Source organism: Triturus cristatus, chromosome 6 (genome assembly GCF_964204655.1).
Source record: "Triturus cristatus chromosome 6, aTriCri1.1, whole genome shotgun sequence".
Taxonomy (NCBI): Eukaryota; Metazoa; Chordata; class Amphibia; order Caudata; family Salamandridae; genus Triturus; species Triturus cristatus.
In genome coordinates, this window is record NC_140589.1 from 1,617,151,750 (window position 1) to 1,617,170,684 (window position 18,935).

Genomic DNA, 18,935 nt, shown 5'->3' on the forward strand with positions numbered 1-18,935 from the left:
AACGGCTGCAGTTTACAGTTCAACCGCCCCCCCCCCCCCACACACACACGCCCCCTCCCATGGCAACACTAAGCAAAACTGAGGTACCTCATACAAATGCTGAATAGAGAACATGCTTAATTATCGACAACATATTGATAGCACTGAAAACATCTCCCATGTGTACATCATATTTATTGGAGAATCCTCTTTCTTGCAATAGGCACACAGTTGGTGAATACCTTAACTGAACGGCACCCCACTATGGTTATACAGTTTCAGAATCGATCTCACAGTAAAGCTTTGTGTGAACACAGTGCAAGCAGTGGCTGACAAAAACACCGTTCCTTTTGAATAAAATAGCACTTCTGCTTGATTCGTTTATGTGGCTTTCTCGCAGTTTACTTGGAAGGTTGGTGTGAAGAAGCAGCAACTAGAAACACATTTCTCATTAAAATGTTTATAACATCAACATACAAAAGCTGCGGTTTTTAAAGGCTCACAAATTAGTACCGATGCCCAAATAAGCAAAAATAGTATTTTTTCAAGCATGTATAGCAAGCAAGCAAATATTGTCAATCTCATTTAAATATGCATGCAGTACAAAAGTAATCTGCTATAAAAGCAAACTTGGCTTATAAAATGCAGGTCATTTTTAAGGCATACTATTTAGCAATGAAAGCAATGTATTGAATATTTAAACTTGGCATTTTGATAAACTTGCAACGACAAAGAATAGACTTCTACCATCCTGTATAACACAAGATCATCTTGCAAATCCTCAAGCTGTGTCTCGTACAAATGTGCAACTTTGTGCAGGGCTTGTTTTGTACAGTTGTGTACAAGTTGTAATTGTATTCATAGTCTCTGCTGGTTTTTTGATTGAGCTTCTGTGTTCTGGTACATGCAAGATCCAGTTAATACAAAGTATGGTCGGGTTCTTCACCATTGTAATTATAGAGTCAAGTAATTTATCTTTAGGCGCCTGCTTCCAGTTGACTGTCTTCATTAACTAGTAATGACATGGCACACATTGTAAGAACATTGGTGTTTTTTACCCGAAGTCGTATATAGCTTTGCTAATACCAGAACTGTAAAATGGTGATATAGAGGACTGTTGGGTTCCATGTCACGGGAAGTAAAGCCAATCTTTTATCCTTCCGAGGTAGACATATTATATACCTAGTTTGAGTAAAATGTAAGGAGTTTGTTGAACTCTGTTGGTGAATTGAAGCTGTAGGACCCTTTGAGGTTTCTTTCTTTTAAGTGCTCCTTCGAGGTCATGAGAACCAGTAAAGGGGTGTCAGACTTGGCAACCATTTTGTATATAATCAGTAGACCTGCTCTCAGTACTGACAGTCAATTACCTATGTCTGTGTGAATAGCCATGCCATTCTTTCTTCATGACGAGTGATGTTGGAGCTGAAATTATAGAAATGAGAAACGTAATTTGTACAGTAAGACCATGATGAACTTGGTTTGCTAATAAATAGTAGACATAAACAACGGTTTTCCTAATTTAGCCAATAACGATGCAATTATATAACCTTAGTTGGAAACTAGTTCACAGACTAGCCCAGTTAGAGACCAGCCAACTGAGTACCTTAGCTAGAGGCCAGCCAACAGAGCATCAAAAACGTTACCGCCAACCATTGTGTTTGCCTTTTGTGACAACGTGAAAAATTGTCAGTACCTTCTATTTTACCAAACATATTTTTACATCAGTTGACGCCACTGTATATCCATAACCTGTACCTAATATTTCTGTTGAGAATATTATTTCTTTTTTCGTGCACACTTTTTTCTACTTTTTCTTTTTAGTGGCACTAAGTACCTTTTAATAATAGATGCTTCTTGGACTATTGGCTGTCCTTATCGTAACACGGTCTCAAAAGTACCTGTATGTATATTTATGTATAGTTTTAAATATTCAAAGACCTTGGAGACATGATGCACATGGGCGTGTTTAATTCTGGTATCCGTGGTGGTAATGATAAAGTCTTATTTACTGTTAGCCCTACTTCACAACATTGTATTTGAAGAATGAACTCTAAACTTATGTGAATGCAGAAATCTTTATAACACAAATGATTTCCTCCTTGAAGCAGCCCTTTAACAAGACATCCACCAGGTCCTGCATCTCCACCTAACTTGCTCTTCACATCTGGAACAATATGCTTATTGGCATTAGGCAGACCCATCATTAACATCTTCAGCAACCATTTGAAGGAGCACCTACCACTGATACACTTAAGAAACCAACTGATGCTCCTCTTGGTATTACTAACATCTGCAGCATCAGGCGTTATTCCTTCTGCAATCGCCCTCCCTCAGTGATCCCATTTCCTTTCTTTCATCATTATGATGAGGATATAACCTCTGACCTTTTTCAAAGTCCTATTTCATGCCCCCTCTCTGCCTTTTCACTCCCTTTTCTTTCTCCTCTCTCATTCATAAGGCTTAGCTCTTGCATCAGCATTGGAGGTCTATAAATGTATCATCATGCTGCTTCTGGTATTTCCAATGAGGATTTTGTTGAGTCAAGTTAGACCCATCAGATACCTCTACCCTCAAGGAGGAGCATTATGCTTTTAGTCCATTTTGCTGTAATGCTCGTTATTTCCCCATCGTGTGTATCTCATTAATATTGCATCAGGTCTGTAAAGCGCTCTGACGTATGTCTTGATTATGTCCACACTGAAATAACTAGCTGGTGTAGTAACCTCAGTACTTTGCCCTAGATTCTTGAGGCCCCTGTGTGTGGGAACACCACCACATACTTGCGCAGGTTTCTCGTGCATGCCTCACTCCTCCTTTTGCTAAGAATTCCTAACCAACAGCATGCATTTCTACTGGACGCGAGCTGTGACAACATAAGTACTTGTTGGTTTTCTCTTTATTTATAGACTGAAGTTTCAAAGATATCGTCACAGAGATCATACCCTGCCACTAGTAATCCCGATTTCATTCCTTCTCAAATCCCACTTATGTATGGTGTAAATAACCTTGACATGTCGGTACAGTTGAGATTAGTCATCACTTTTTTAAATACATCATATCACTTTTTGTTGCATTCCTCACCAGTAAAAACGGCAATGGCCAGTATCTTGAGGGGCAGTAAGCAATTCTTTCCTTAAATGATATATGTTTATAACAACTTGTTTCTTTATGACTGATGCCATAGAGAAAGCTGAAGAAAAGTCTGGCGTTAGCCCCAGAAAGAGAGAATGGTTACAGTGATGGCGCTGGGAACAAGAGATTAGAGTAGTAATCCCTCATTCCCACTTGGCCACAATTATGCGATGTGGCTCAAATTTACTTTGTCTTCCTGTGTCTTAATTCCCTTGTCTGTCAGAATTTAGAGGTCTTATTCATAGACTGAAAGTCAAAATTGAACATAAACTAAAATTAAAAAGAAACTGACCCCTCTTATGTCTAGAATCACCGATCAGTACTTTAGTTTGTGGCGTTTTGTTGTACAAGTCTCAACACTCGCAGAGTCTATTTTTAGAAGCCAGGCGAGACTTGGAAGGAAGACGGGCTTGGGCTGAGAGAACCCTGCAAAAGAATCGTAAATGCCATTATTTTATCCATATTGGCAAAACACTGGCTGATTGATCGGTCATGCGATTCCATTAAACGATGATTGTGCCATTTGTCTGAACTCTGTTGGAAAAACCAGAAAGGCCTCTGTATTAACACTACATTTTGTCGTCTTGTGGGCTAAGGTAAAAAAAATGTATATGAACGGCTGTCTTGTCTCGTCTTTGTACTACTGTTTACGGGCCTCTGGTGTTTGAATTAACGATGTAAACAGAAAAGTACAGTAAGAAGATCACTTGTTACTGGCTTGCTAGTAATGTAAAATAATGTATAGGATTATTTTTGGAAGAACATTTAAAACGACTGCTTCATGTTGTTTAATAACATTGAATACTTGCAAATTGCCTATTAGTGTTTTTCACTGCACTAACAGGGATGCCTGTCTTTGTTGACAGATATTATTATTTTCAAGGGCTGAGTAATATGTAAAGGCTGCATCTTAAAACGTTTATTCATTGTAATGTTTAAGTACATTATTCTAACAGTGGAACATTAAAGGGAGGATTTAAAAAATTAAAAAATACTGCCCAAATTACTTTGGTGGTACATTTCTCAGGGTAAATAAACGCCCTCCAAAGCATCTGGGTCTTTATCGCCTTAATTAACTTAAATCATATAACTGGTTTTAGTATGTGCCAGAAGTGTAATAAGAATAATCATGAGTTTTCAGCGCATTTATATTCTATAGGTAAAAAAGTTTAGTGGGTCTTAAAAACGTACTAACTGAACTGGTCTTTCCTCATAGATGTTTCATTAAAAATTGTGCTAATCAGATAAACAAGCAAACAAAATGGTGGTTGCCATCTTTAAGGTGTTCTTTCTCTTTTCAGGTGTGGCCAGTTTCCTGCTCGCTTGGAGCTACCTTCGGCTATGTGCTTGGCCTCGTTGCTGCACCTTTGTGGATTCACTGGAACAGAAAGCAACTCATTTACAAGAGCAGATAGTGGAAGCTGAAATGTGGCCACCAAAGAGATTTTCTTAGAGTCCTTACAACAGACTATCAAACACCTCCTGGAGTGATGTTACTTGGCCTTCCATCCCTGCATACACCACCATGAACTTTAAATTGTGGCACAGTGCAGGTGCACATTCGATCCCCTAGTATTGGAGCCCTGAGACAAAAGTCTATCCCAAATTAAAGTATTTGCAACCGATGGTGTTTTCTCATTCTTGATCATCAAGATCTTACAGTGCCTAAAATGTGCAGGTTGTGGGAAGGCAACATGGTACATGTAAGCTTAGTTTTCAAACCATGCCACAATATGGAACAAGTTCGAGAAGCTTCTGTTCTCCGCTTTCACAGTGGAAATAGCCATCGCAGTTTGACAGCAAAACAGAGTTCACGTGATCAAGCAACAGCTGATGCATCTTGATCCTATCCGCTTTTTCACAATGCTCTTCTTTGGAGTTAAAATGGCTATTATAGCCTCATCAAAAACAGTCTTCAGTCCTTTTTGCGTTAAAGCTGAACACTCCACGTAACAGCAAGCTCCTATCTGTAAAGAGGAAAACAATGCATTAATGTAATCACAGCTAAAAATATCAGTTTTCATAAGTGCACCAACTGCTCCATGAGATCGCTGTTCCTGCATTATCCCCAATGTAATTGTTGTTTGTGAAATAAGGGTAAGGACATTTATAAATTTCAGAATACGATTAGCTTTGAAGTCGAAGGTAAAACAAATCTTGGAGTTTATTGGGCAAGTACTCTTTCTTAAAAATGTGGCAGAAGGCCTGTAATCACCCTCTACTGAAAACCAGTGTACCTCTTTTCTGGCTGTCTTACATTTCTAGGCCAGCTGTCATGTAGACTCCTGTATTATGTACCCATTGGAGTTTGGACAGTACAGTTCTTCACCATATTCCAGGTCTGTGCAGTGGCCCCTATTAGTTGTGCAGAAACTGAGGGATGTGATAAATTATATTACTCAGGGACGTGATGGAGCACTTAATATCCAGATACACTCCTAGATTACTTACTTATAACTTTAAGATAATTAATTTGCCAAAAAACCGGGGTAAAGATGTAACATGTTATCATGCAGCTCATTTTGTCACATGTGTGTTATGTATTAATTTCTGCTCAGTAGCAGAAGCCCACCACCGGCAGCAATAAACCCTAGCTTACACTAATGTGAGAAAAAGGGAGGTAATAGAAGGGCATAGAGCCTGATGTCTATTACAAAACGGTTAAATACCGGAGGGTCAAAGGGAACATTTTTTGAGACCACACAAGATTATATCCCCAAATAAAGTATTACAAACACTCGGAACCCTGGGGTCTAAAATGACAAAAAGAAGGAAGTAAAGCAACTTTGGGGTGGTCACGGTATCCTTTGTGGAGTAGTTTTGTTACAATCCTTTCCTTTTTGCAGTAGCTAACCAGGTCCTGATGAAAGCCGAGCCTAGTTAGGCGCCTTGGCTGAAACATGTCGACCATTGTCTCATATATTGCACCATTGGTTATATTGAACTAGTGGTTCTCACATCTTTTTAATCTAGCATCGGTACGGTTGGTCTTTAAGAGATTCTTCCTTGCCGTCCCGTGACTAGTTTTAACACACTTCTATTGCACTATTTTTTCATTAGCACTGCACCCCCCACTCAACTCACACCCAGCTCTTCATATGTGGATTTAGTCCACCCTTTAGTGCATTATCAAAACATCCCTGAGCTCCTCCCTCTCATAGAGGGGGTTGTAGCCCCCAGAGAAACTAGGATTTTTCTCTGGGAGGAGAATCCCATATGATGAAGCATGTCACCTAGGGTGAGTGAGGGATTACGTTCCTAAAGGGATTGCCCTTTCACTATGTGCATTGGGCTTTTGTTTCTTATTCACACACCACCTTTACTTCCTTCTTTTTGTCATTTTAGACCCCAGGGTTCCGAGTGTTTGGCATAGAGCCTGATGACCATTGTTTAGTTAAACCCAAATTACGTTTCCCTCCTATGGGTTTCACTGGAAACCATTGTCAACAATATCTGATCTGAAACCTGGTTATTCACTTATCTCACATACCAGCTGTGAAAAACCAAGTTTTGTTTTTGACTGCTCTTATTTCAGTGCAGCGAAAAACTAGGTTCTGAAGCTGGTGCTTGAGCAGATGTTGATTTGCTGCTTCTCCTGGTCTAGACTAGGAGAAGGTAGATGATGCTTTGCCATATGTCACCTTTCCGTGCCCCTCCTCCCCTTGGATCTCCGTAGATGCGAGGGATATAGAAGAATCTATTTGGCACTCTGGTACCATCTCCTCTGTCAGCCTCCAGTCTATGCAGATTTTGACAGGTGAGAGAGTAATATTTGCTAGCATCGCCTTCCATGCTAAACAATTGGATCACCTCCTGTGCTGAACCTCTGGCCCCATCAAACACAGCAAGATATTAAGTTCCAGGCCATCAGATACATGGAGGAACTCAGACTGATGAAACATCACTGCAAAGAACTGGAGCGCAAATGGAGGATGAGCCAGGATAATGTAGACAGAAGCATGTTCAAATTCGCCATATAGAAGTAAATGATCAAGCGACAAAATGTGCTGTTCTGGCGGACCGCATCGATGCTAGCACCAACAGAAGCAAAGAAATCTTCACCATTATAAAAGATTTCACCTCACCAGCTGCTGCCTCCAACTCGATTACCTCCTCCAACAGTCTTCCTCAATGCTTCAGCAACAAAATTACCGCCATTTACAGCAACTTCAAAATGCAACCGGACCTGACAGACCTCACCAAACGCTTCTTGATCTTATCCAAAGAACCAATGCTAACCACATGGCCTGTCATCACAACAAAAGAAACTGCTGCCATCATAAAGTACATCCACTGAACAGCCCCAATGGACCCCTGCCCCACCACGCCTACTCCAGGGGACTCCAGCCCATCAGCACCATGCTCACACCTATTCTGACGTTCCCAAATGTTTGGAAACATGCAGCTGTCCTCCCTTTCCTGAAGAAACCCCCTGAGGACCTTTCAACACTTGCCAGCTACATACCAGTTTCCCTGCTTTTACTCCTGACTACAGTCTTCGAGAAAAATCATCAACGGACATCTCACTGAATACCTCAATCACCACCAACTCCTTGATAACCACAGCACAGTAGCTATCCTTATCGCCACCACAGATAACATCCGCATAACTATGGACAGAGGAGACATGGCAGCCCTCATCCTCCTGGACCGCTACTCAGAATTTGAAACAGTAACTCGCCACTTCCAGAGCCTACACACAATTAGAATCCAAGATCATTCATTTTGATGGATCTGCTCCTTCTTGACTGTCAGTCAGCCTGGCACTATACACCTTGGACGCAGGCAACCTCATTTGCGGAGTTGAGCCTGACCCCCTCTTCAACAAATACATGAGCCCTCTAGCCAGCATCATCTGCTTTTATGACTTAATGTCCTCTTCTACACTGATAACACACAATTAATTCTCTCCCTCACAGACAAGGCACCTCCCACCTGAATCAAGTTCAGTGTCTGAATGACTGAAATGCCCACTGGGTGAAGACCAACTGCCTAAACCTCATCCACTAACAAGACTGACATGTTGGTCTTCGGCAAGAGCACATCCCTGTGGGACTGGTGTGCAGCAAAGCTTGGACCTACACCTACCCCCACCATCCACGTCAAGATCCTCAGGATCATCATGGACCCCAAACTTGACATGACCGTCCAAGTCAACACCATCACCGCCTCATGCTTCCATACCCTGAAGATGCTGACGAAGGTTTCTAAATGGCTCCCAATAAGCTCCCTGAAAACTGTCTCACGCCATGGTCACAAGCAGGCTGGACTACGGGAACACCCTCAAAGCCAAGATCAACAAAAACTCACCTGAAGGCTGCAGACCATTTAGAGCTTGGCGGCCAGATTCACTCTCAATTTCCAACGCCACACTCGCATCACACCACACCTGAAGGAGCTCCACTGGCTTCCAGTTCGCAAACAAGCACAATTCAAATTCTCACCCCAACTTTCAAGGCACTACATAATGCTGGTTTACCATACCTCAACAATCTCATCAACTTTCACAAACCTTACGGACTCTAAATGCACACACACTTCACGTACGGACATTCCGATCTGGGGGGGGGGGTCACCTCTTCTCCTACATTGCTTCTTAAGGGTGTAACGGCCTGCCGCTACACATAAGAGCCTCCTCCTCACTTAATGAATTCCTCAAGCAGCTGAAGACCTGTCTTTTAGAGTAGCTCTACTAGGCCCTGAGGCATGGCCTGACTCACACCTGCTCAGTGCCAGGATACCCTACCGGGTGATAATGTACTCTACAAATCTGCATAACATAACACTCTTGTAAAAGCAGACGGTACAGTCCTTAGCATAAAGAGTGGAATTTCAGAGAGGGAGGAGAAGCTGATCCAGGATATCCGGTTTTGCTTAAATAAAAAAAAAAGGGCAGTGAAAAGTGGGGAAAGACAGCAGCACACTAGGTATGTATGTTTAGGTGGGGCGAGTTAGCAGGACTCCAGGTAGTTTTCTATTTTTGATCATGAAATGCGGCAGGCCTTGGCAGAGAGAAATAGGAGATATTTAAGTCTGGGGTGGGGCAGAGGTAAGTGAAGGATGGTAAGCAAGGTTATGATATGCATGGCTTCCCCATGACTAGGCCTGGGCAGAGTTAGCGGAAAACCCTCTACGCGGAGTTCCGCAAGCGGTGGAGTGTGTTATGTCGCGCCGTTTGTGCAGATTTTTAGCGCCGGGTGTTTGTCCCGCACTGTAAAATTAGCGTGAAGGGCACCATGCACGTGCTAGAGGGCACTGCTTCTTTCTGCCTCTCGAATAGATTTTCTACTCGAACTGGCAGCTTCCTCAAAGTAAAAGGAAGGTTTCTCAACACGAGCGGTCGCACCCCACGTTGAGAAATCTTGCCGGGAGGTGGTCTGAAGTAAGATGTCCTTGTTTGTGCTCGCCAACTTAATTTTGGCGAGCGATGAAAAAAGTCTGCTCCACAATTTTTCGAAACTCCACATGCTACACAGAGCTCGAGTGGAGTGGAATTTCACACCCATAACCACTTTCGCTCTGTACAGATGATGCAGAGGATCAAGGTGGCATTTACAGCATAAATATGCAAATAGGTAGCTGTTAATAATGGAGAATTTTCCACCTCAGAATTCCAGGTCACATAATTGGCGATGTCTGTTTGTCACTTTGAAGCCGTTTGTCTCAAACTCCCTGTTGTTCACAGTTACTCATCAAATTTGTTATATATTATCATGCCAAACTATACAAAAAAGTAATGGATGGCATGCTTGAATTAATCTCAGCCACTGGTAATCACTTGGGGCCACACCCCTGTTCATTGCTATTTTGTACCCCATGCCACCTCAGTTTGGACCCAGCCATATGCAGATCAGTCTCGGCCCAGCTCAAACAGTCCAGGCAGTTTGGCTTTTTTGTATAATTTAACGTGTCACCCTAAGTGAGACTGGGCATGTGCTGATTTGGGTTCTGTGTACACTGTGTCACTAGAACCAAACTATTCATGGCTGTTGATCCCAAACTAGGGCAAAACCGGTCCTGGTTTGCTTGTGTTCTGGTTCAGGGAGGATCTGGCCTGGCAGTTCGGAGTGGAATGTTCCCACTGGAGCAGGGTCAAGACCGATTTGTATTTGGCTGGGACGAACTGACATAGTATTGTGTGCAAAATAACGATGCGGCCAGGAGTAATTGCCAGTGACTGCAAGCACTCCATTCATCACTCTTTTAAATACTTTAATATATTATTATGCATCAGTCCATTGACTGACTGTTATGTAGTAAAGTTCCAATTAAATATGCAAAGATAGCAGCTTTTAATGCCAGATCCTAATTCACAGAATCCAGATTAGGCGCATTTAACTATTGAAATATGTACAAATACAGAATGTCTTGAGAATATGTTGAGATATCGACTGTAATAAATACAGGGGCTGGTTTGCACATTTTCTAGGTGGGGCGATAATGTAAAAAGCAGTAAACTCCCATTAACCTGTAAACATCTACGTTTCCACAGTCGTCCTGGAGATAGTTTCCCACCATGGAAGTGCAAACAGATGTACTTCAGTGAAAGTAAAAAGGGCCTTTTCAGGGTCAGAAAGTCAAAGGAGCAGCCCCACGTTTAACTGAGGTTTAGGGGAAGGTGTTTTTCAAACAGGGACTCTGCAAATTCACAATGTTGGTTCATTTACTCGTGCAGATTTCCTACCAAGTGGAAAATCCACAGGAGAGGAATTGTGTGGAGTAGATTTCGGGACTGTAAAACACAAAACTCTAAATAGATACTCTTCAGACCATCTTTGGGCGTAGCAGAGAAGTGGTGTTCCTCAGAGAAGGGCAAACACCATCTTTATTATATTATTTCTCGTGGTTACTGGAGAAATGTATCCCACCACTTGTGCGCCACATGAAGGGACAAAGAATCTCTGCACGATAGACCTCAAGGACAGCATCAGTGGCTCAGCCACTCTACCTATTTGTAAGCCTCAGGACCCTGGTGACTAACGCCACACTGGGTTGAGCTTGAAGCAGATCCCCACTTGCCTCCTCGAGTCCAAATCCTCCGAGTGTAAAGTGACTCCTAGTACATTTGCTGGTACTTGGCACCATGGATTTTTATTTTTGTTACATTTACTGTTAGGCCATATTTTCACGTAGAGGTAGACAGCCTCATCATCGACAAATATAGTGTGAAATCACCCTTGACATTCACTATTGGGGTAAATAACCAGAAAGAAAATTTAATTGAGAAAAATAGGGAAGAGAAAAGGGACAAGTTCACACCCCAGCGGGTTCCTTGACTTGCAGGAAAACTTTCAGTAGTCCCATTTTGCACTCTTAAAATGTTGCATTGCTTTAATCACGACAGCAATTTGAAAGATCTTCCTACAACTTATGCGTGACAGCATTCAAAATGTTTTCCCCAAGAGTAACAAAAGAGAACCAAATAGAGACGTGTATGTCGAAATACTAAATACAGAAACTTTGTGCTAGCAAAATATTGTGGCCTAATTGCATTAAGGACCATGATATCGAGAGAGTGCATATAGGAAAGGATAGCTTTGTTCTTAAGCCCACATCTACATACCTTGTCAAGGTTACACAGTAGTTGTGGAGTTAAGTAGATTAAATCTATACCTGCCTATATTTATTTACTGTGTCCATATTCTGCCCGTGGTATTCTGATTCATATTAAGGTGGAACACTGACCAAAGACATACAGAAGCATTTGTTTACATGACAAGACCTATAATTAGTGTTTGTGTCATCTACTAAGACCTTTCACAATATTTCTAGAGCGCTTTATACCATGGGGTCTGAATGGACTGATGAGTGAACAGACATCCTAAAGCCAGAAATAAGAGAACGAGAGGGGAGCAGTGGGGCAAATGGCCTGCTAAAATAGCTGGGATTTCAGCTGCGGCTGAAATGCAAGGGATAAGCTGGATCTAAGAAGTGAGGTTCTGCTTCTGGAAGATCATAGTCCATCAAGCATTGGCCGCAAGGTGTCTCTGGCAAGTACAGTTAGCGAAAGAGATGCACTAGACTCAGTAAATGAATCACCCCTTAGATGCAATGTGTAATGAGGGAGATATCAGCCAGAGCGATGGAAATGGAGGAGCCGTCCACACATCTAGTGAACACTATAAAATATGGTTTAGTCTTTGTACAATTGCAGAGGCAGTTTATACAAAGGAAGGGTGAGCTAGGTAAAAAACTAAACTTAGCAGTAAAAGATGCAAATGTGAAAATGGAATGCATAACTGGATAGAGTACAAGCCTGTACAATGAGAAGAAGCTGACGTGAATAATTCAAAAAAAAATTCTAGTAGGCAAACAAATGGAGCAAAAAAAATAGCGTGTTGCACAAGATGCTGTATGTTGCAGAGTTGATGCAAGCAAAATTAAAAGGTTGATGACTACAACAGAGAAGCTTCATTTGCATAACTGCAAATGATGTTGGAAAGGCTGAGAGCAAAACGGTGTAATTTAAGGAAATGCACAAATTGATAATGAGAGGCAAGGGTTGAATTTTTAAACAGAAGAATCAATATCATTTGAATTATTGATCTAATACATTTTGCGTTTGCTGCATGTCGACAGCTGCAGGCACAAGTAGAAGTAGAAATGGGGGGTGGTTACAAGCTCATTTATGGGTAAAAGAGCACTGCTATTCCTAGCAAACGTGAGAGTGGAAAACTCAGTGTAGACCCATAATCAACTGGAAGTTGTGCCCACATTTTGTAACTGACTAATAGTCTGTTTATTCTAACTGTATATCATCTACTAAGCCCTATTACCTTGAAGCAGGCAGTCTAAGCTCTTTTCAATATCATGTATAGGTCTTTATAATGTTGTTTTCACCTTTTCTGTTTCTGGTGGTTATTCTGATTTAAAGCACACTGCAGTATACAGTAATCCATTCTCAGAGTGGCGATGATGATGTAAAGTCATGTAGTCAATTGACCAGAAACAAAACAGAGGACCATTATGATGTAAAAGTGTGTGATGAATGTTAATGTTATCATCCGATGCAGTGATATCAATAAAAACAAGTGGCAAAAAAAAAAGTATAGGTATTTGTCTTCATGGTTTAAGGAGCAGACCACTACTGCATATGAGAACCTTCTGGACAACTTAACAGCAACAACCATGTCTAAATGCTTGCTTTGTTTCCAAACAAAAAAGAAATAACCTTCTTATAATTAAACAAAATCCTTTTCTATGTGTTGGAATTTGTATTCACCTTTTGGGATCTGATCGTCCAGCACCCACCCTCTTTGAACATAATGTTCCAATAAATTTTTTAACAAAAAAGTGGCACTTGTTTTAATAATGAAAACACAGACCTAGCAAATGTGCTGCTCTTCTGCTTTAAGGCAAAGTGGCTTTATTTGAATGTTAACAAACTTTGAAAATCATCAAATTCCTTAGAACCCTCATAGTAAAACTGGCTTCTTTGCACACTGACCTAACTAGTGCTTGTCCGTCTGTGATTTATTATAGTAAGAGGTCCATGAAATCTTTCAACACTTCACACAAGAAGTGTAGAAATGGTGAGATTATACAAAGGAAAATGCAAAAGCTATTATCCATCTTATAAATATATATAAGCATCTCATCAAAAAGGTAGTGGTCATTAGCAAGTAGATAAAGTGCCGCTTTGCTTAGCTTGTTTATGAAGCTTCAATGAGAGATATCTAACCTTATTAATGAAAACCATAAGCATCATCGTTTGGAGTCAGTGCGATGAACTAGCACTATATATCACAAGTAATATTCAGACTTTGCCTTCCCACAGAGGGTCTAAATACCAAACAAAACCGGCCCGCCGCTCAGAACCAGCTGTCCCCCCTCCACTCAGAATAATAATTCAAAGGCAATTTTCTCCGATTTTAAACTGTGTTCTCTTTTGTAAATAGTATCTAAGAGTAAATCCTTACCTTATAAAGAAACCCATTTTGGACCCTGGGAACCTTGCACAGTCTCGAACAGCGCTTATTTAGTCAAACTTCTTGAAAACTGTCATCCGTCAACGCCAAACCTTGAAACCAGATATTCGACCCTCTTCAAATTGGTTTGTGCCCTTTGTTCTCCTATGTTTCGTTCATGACATTATAATAGCAGAACCCTATCTCAATTCGATTTATCTCCTTTGATGCAAGTTGACAGCTGGAATAATGACCATAAGTTGGATCAGAAGTGAATTTGTGTGATACATAAAACCAACTTTGGTTGAATGGCTTTTGAAACCACAGTCTAGAAGATTGACTATCTGCTGTAACAGTTAAGAATTTGAAATGTAAGCTATCTAAAAACCTGGTCATTACACCATTGGTCTAGTGCTGTTGATTCCCTCTTGGAGCCATTAGCAGTTTCATAAACATCTCCCCATCTCATCATGCAACTGCAAACAGTGTATCTGCAACCGCAAGGATTTTGTTGAAATAGTGTTAGACCTGACATCCTTCGCATGGTATTTCCCCCACACCTTTTGCATTCACCCCTTCTGTTTGCTGAATTTGTTTTTGCCGGCTTTAGGACTCTGTGCACTTTACCACTGCTAACCAGTGCTAAAGTGCTTGTGCTTTCTCCTTCAAGCATAGTAAAATTAGCCTATACATAATTGTCACATTTAATTTACTTTCAAGTCCCTAGTAAAGTGTACTACATGTACCCAGGGCCTGTGATGTTAATGCTACTAGTGGGTCTGCAGCACTTATTGTGCCCCCCACTAAAGTAGCCATTTCAAACATGTCTCAGGCCTGCCACTGCAGCCTGTAGTGCAGTTTTAAGCTGCCATTTCGGCCTGGCAATATAAACCTTTTTCCTGGCCTAAAGCTTCCTTTTTAATACATATGTCACCCCTACGGTAGGCCTTAAGTGTTTATAGGACAGGGTGCATTATATATTTAGAAGTGGAACCTTTTACATGTCCTAGCAGTGAAAAGCTCCTAAAGTCGTTTTTGACTGTTGTAAGGCCCATCTCTCCCATTGACTAACACCAAGTTACCTAATTACATTTAGTAAGTGATAACTATGGATTAGGAGCAAATAGCGATATTCTGTTTTCACTCCAATGAATTTTAATTGTAAACCCTCTTTAATGGTAAAGTTCTATTTAAGTTACACTCCTGAAAAAGTCACTTCTAGAAAGTTGGCATTTCCTCGTCATAATCATTTTGCCTTTTACCGATGTCCTGGGCCACATGGCTGTGAATTGCTCTGCTGTTGGCGTTTGTGTATTGCTTCCAAACAGCAACACAAAGGGGAATTATGTGTGGACAGAATGGGCCATCCTGGCAAGATGACTGCCATGGGATGTAACCAGCCCTACTTCAATTTCAAAGGGCTATGCCTCCAACACACACAAGCCCGACCCAGTCTTTTGTCACCCCAGACAGTTTGGAGACTTGTCAGGGAAAGGGGAAGAACTTTCCAGAACCAAATGGGGTAGTTGAGGGAATACCACACACAACTGGCACCAGCTATAGATTTTGGATCTCCAGAGTCACTCTTCAGCACACTCCTGCACCTGTGGAAGTTAAAGAAGGAGGACTACCCTGCTGCTGACAACTGCCTTACTGTCTGAGCAGGAAGATTGGACCTTTTTACCTTCATTCCAGGCTAACCCAGCGTGACTCCAAAGGTTAGTTGGCTGACCGCCCTTGTGAGCTACAGAGACACAAGAAGCTTCAGAGGCCTCCCTGAAACTGCCTAGCTGACCTGCTACACTGAACCTGCAACTGGACCTGCTTGAGCCCTGCTGCAGGCCTCTGCACGAAGTGAGTCCTGATCTCCAAAAGGTGGCCCCTGGACACCAGCGGTTTCTTGATTAGGGCATTTGGGACTCCGCCCACACACCTATTTGACAACCCCATTATCGTTTTTACACAAATATAACTCCGATAGACAGTAAACATATTAAAGTAATGATACAAGCCTGGCTGCCTGAGCTTTGCTCGTTGTAAAGGCAAGGCTGCTAGGCACTTCCTGAATTTCTTGTGGGCAGGGCTCAGTCAGTAATGGTGTAATGACTTTGGGCCTACTGTTTTACAGCCCTTCAGTTTCATATGAGTGGGTGGGTTGGTGGTGCAGGCCAATAAGCCGCAGCACAGCAGAAAGATGCATCATGGGGCGTTGCAGAGAGAAGCCCTGCTTGAGGTGTTCCGTCAGTCAGCTCAGACTCACAACGTTTCCTTTTCCCTCTCGTCACAAGATGGGGTGGGATCAGTAAGCTTCACGGACCCCCACCCCACTCTGTGACATAGGGGGAAGGGTGGAGTTCAGAAAGGAGTCCTGCCTCTGTTGTATTTTTGCAATGCCAGGCTTGTCTCTTTGGATTGACATCTGGAGTGAAAAGAAATATACATGCTGCAGAGATGAAATATAACTCTTATTGCAGGCTTGATGTTTGAGGCAGCCAATGGTTCTTGGCTGCCTGGAGAACCGAATCTGAGTTGCATAAAGGCTGAAACGAGATATCTGTAGCTACTAGCTTGCACTAAGGTATGAAAATAAAATAGCACAGTTGACCACTAGGGAAAGGTAAGAGTGTTTGCAGAAGTTCTCCTAATGCACGGTGTCTGCCTTGGTGTCCTGAATTATTGCTTCTGTGATCTTTTATTTCTCTCGCATACTTGTACCACTCAGTCCCCTTATTTTCTGTTGTCACGTTTTTGAATCTGTACATATTATGCAAAGTAATACATTGGATTTTTCTTTTTAAACAGGCCCACTCGCAAGCCACTCTGAAAATAAAACATTCAAGTGCCAGAACAGTGTGAAGGACTTCCCAGTTAGCACCTCTTCACTGATATAAAATGGAGCGCAGAATTCCGCTCTAGCTGGAGGTTTATTATGCATTTCATTTTGTTGTGATAATGTGCTTGCAGTCGGGAAGTTAGCAGTAATGCTGTAAACAGCAAAATGTTGTGAAAAGCCATGTTCTTCCCATGTGCGGAATGAGATGCACGATAATCGGTCTACAATCAGCAAAGCCTTTCCAAAACGTTATTTTTCAATTGGTGCTTTTAACACAGTTATCACATCTTAGGCAGAACTGAAAGGGTTGTTTCTCAGGCCTTAGTATTTTGTTTGTCTATATGCATGTTTATTCACTGGACATTTTATTGGGGAGGATACAGCGCAGTCTCCAGTTTGGGATTTTAACCCTAAATCCTCAAGCCCACTGTTACCTTGATGAGAAAGTGTATCTACTGTCCTCATCTAAGCATCACTTTTTTGCTGTGAAATATTGTTGTTCTTACGATTCTCATGTGGTGTGATTCCCCCCCCCCCCAAAGATTTATCAGCCGCCTGTCATGTCAACAGTAAATAAGCAAAATAGCAGTCAAAGATGAGTATTATCTGAGACATCTCAGTTTAAAAAGTCATTGAATTAGCATAGATAGTTGTAGTTAGCTCATACCCACACACTATGGCTGGATTATATAGCTCGCACAAAGTACGATAGGCATGTTCATGTACTATAATTTCCAGTTATACATACCTGTCTATGCTCCACCACTTCCAAAGTTCACCATTTGCCACTGTGCCCAAATCCTGGGCCCTTGCCTGGCAGCACAATCCTCCCTGGCTAACTGTGGGTTCCATCAAATTTGATGCAACCTGAAACAGGACCTCGCATCGCAGCACCTCGCGGCTACTGATCTGATGTCTCATAGAAAATGATGTAACTCAACGCAGGACCTCCTTCGCAGCCCTCGGAGCTACTGATCAAAAATGATACATCGCAACACAACTTGACGCAGGACTTCGCATCATAGTACCATGCAGCTCCTAATCTGAACTGATGCTGAGCAACCCGAAAAATCGCTTCAAGGACAGAAGGTACAACTCTCAGCGGAACTAATCTAGTCCCGGTCTGCGATCCATTATGGTTGGCCAGAACTTGTGACTTTGTCGCTGTCCAGCATAACCAGATAACCACAGTTGGCGCTGTGTGCTTCTTGGTGCTATTTTCACTTAAAGCTTTACAATTCAATATCTCTGGTTCTATTGATTGGATCTTTGTCATTCTGTTATCATTTTATTTATTACATGTTACCCCACTTTTCCAAATTGGTTTGGGACTTTTCGTGTGTTGTGTTTTCTTTTTTCATGTTTGTGTGCTACATATATACTTTACACATTGCTTCTAAATTAAGCCTGACTGCTTTGTGCCAAGTTACCAGAGGGTTGAGCACAGGTTAATTTACTGACTTTTGTGGTCACCCTCACAAGGATGGTGATGTTGTCTGAGTGGGCTTCCACCCCCCCTCAGCTAATAACCCAATTTCTTCGAAGTAGCAATTACACCTGTACAGAAGCACAATCCCTTTCCTATCTGGGGCCATATTATTGGCACTCATTACCACTTATAACGAGAATTATTTCTCATTTTCTAACATTCGATTGTATTTAATGAAGACAGATTTTAAAGTCTAGTTGAAACTATCACAGTAATAATGTTAGGTCCTTCATTATTACCTATGAAAATTCCACAAAATGTCTAATTTTAAAAGATGTTTTAATTACATGCTTTAACTTATGAAACTTACCAAAAAAACGCTTAGTACTCTTTAATGCTTCACATCCCTGAACCCAAACTACCCTGTAATGCTACCCTTCACTGAACCATAAAACACCTTATTATACCTTAGCGCTACACTCCTCTGAACCTTAAAAGCCATGAGCTACCCCTTAACCCTTCTCTGAAACCTAAATGTCCCTAACTGTCCCTTAATGCTACCAATCACCAAACCCTACCAAACCCTTAACGTTCCCCTAATTCTAAAAATCCCTACTAATTCCATGCCCCATTCGCCAGAACACTATAAATGTTC

The 18,935-nt window shown here is 41.6% G+C and overlaps 2 protein-coding genes across 4 annotated transcripts in view; one reads left to right on the forward strand and one right to left on the reverse strand.

Annotated features, from left to right (window-relative positions):
- Positions 1 to 4,736, forward strand: part of PIGF (phosphatidylinositol glycan anchor biosynthesis class F) — a 103,725-nt gene extending 98,989 nt beyond the window's left edge. For both annotated transcript variants that reach the window (XM_085612760.1, XM_085612759.1), the window contains one exon: positions 4,413 to 4,736. Coding sequence is in view for 1 of the 2 variants with exons in the window: in XM_085612759.1 (XP_085468885.1) it covers positions 4,413 to 4,526 (114 nt within the window). In the remaining variant the exon portion in view is untranslated. The remainder of the gene's footprint in view (positions 1 to 4,412) is intronic.
- The window catches only part of RHOQ (ras homolog family member Q), a 217,731-nt gene continuing 198,952 nt past the window's right edge, over positions 157 to 18,935 (reverse strand). For both annotated transcript variants that reach the window (XM_085612762.1, XM_085612764.1), the window contains exon 5: positions 157 to 5,078. In XM_085612762.1, the coding sequence (XP_085468888.1) occupies positions 4,923 to 5,078 (156 nt within the window). In that variant the 3' untranslated portion in view covers positions 157 to 4,922. The remainder of the gene's footprint in view (positions 5,079 to 18,935) is intronic.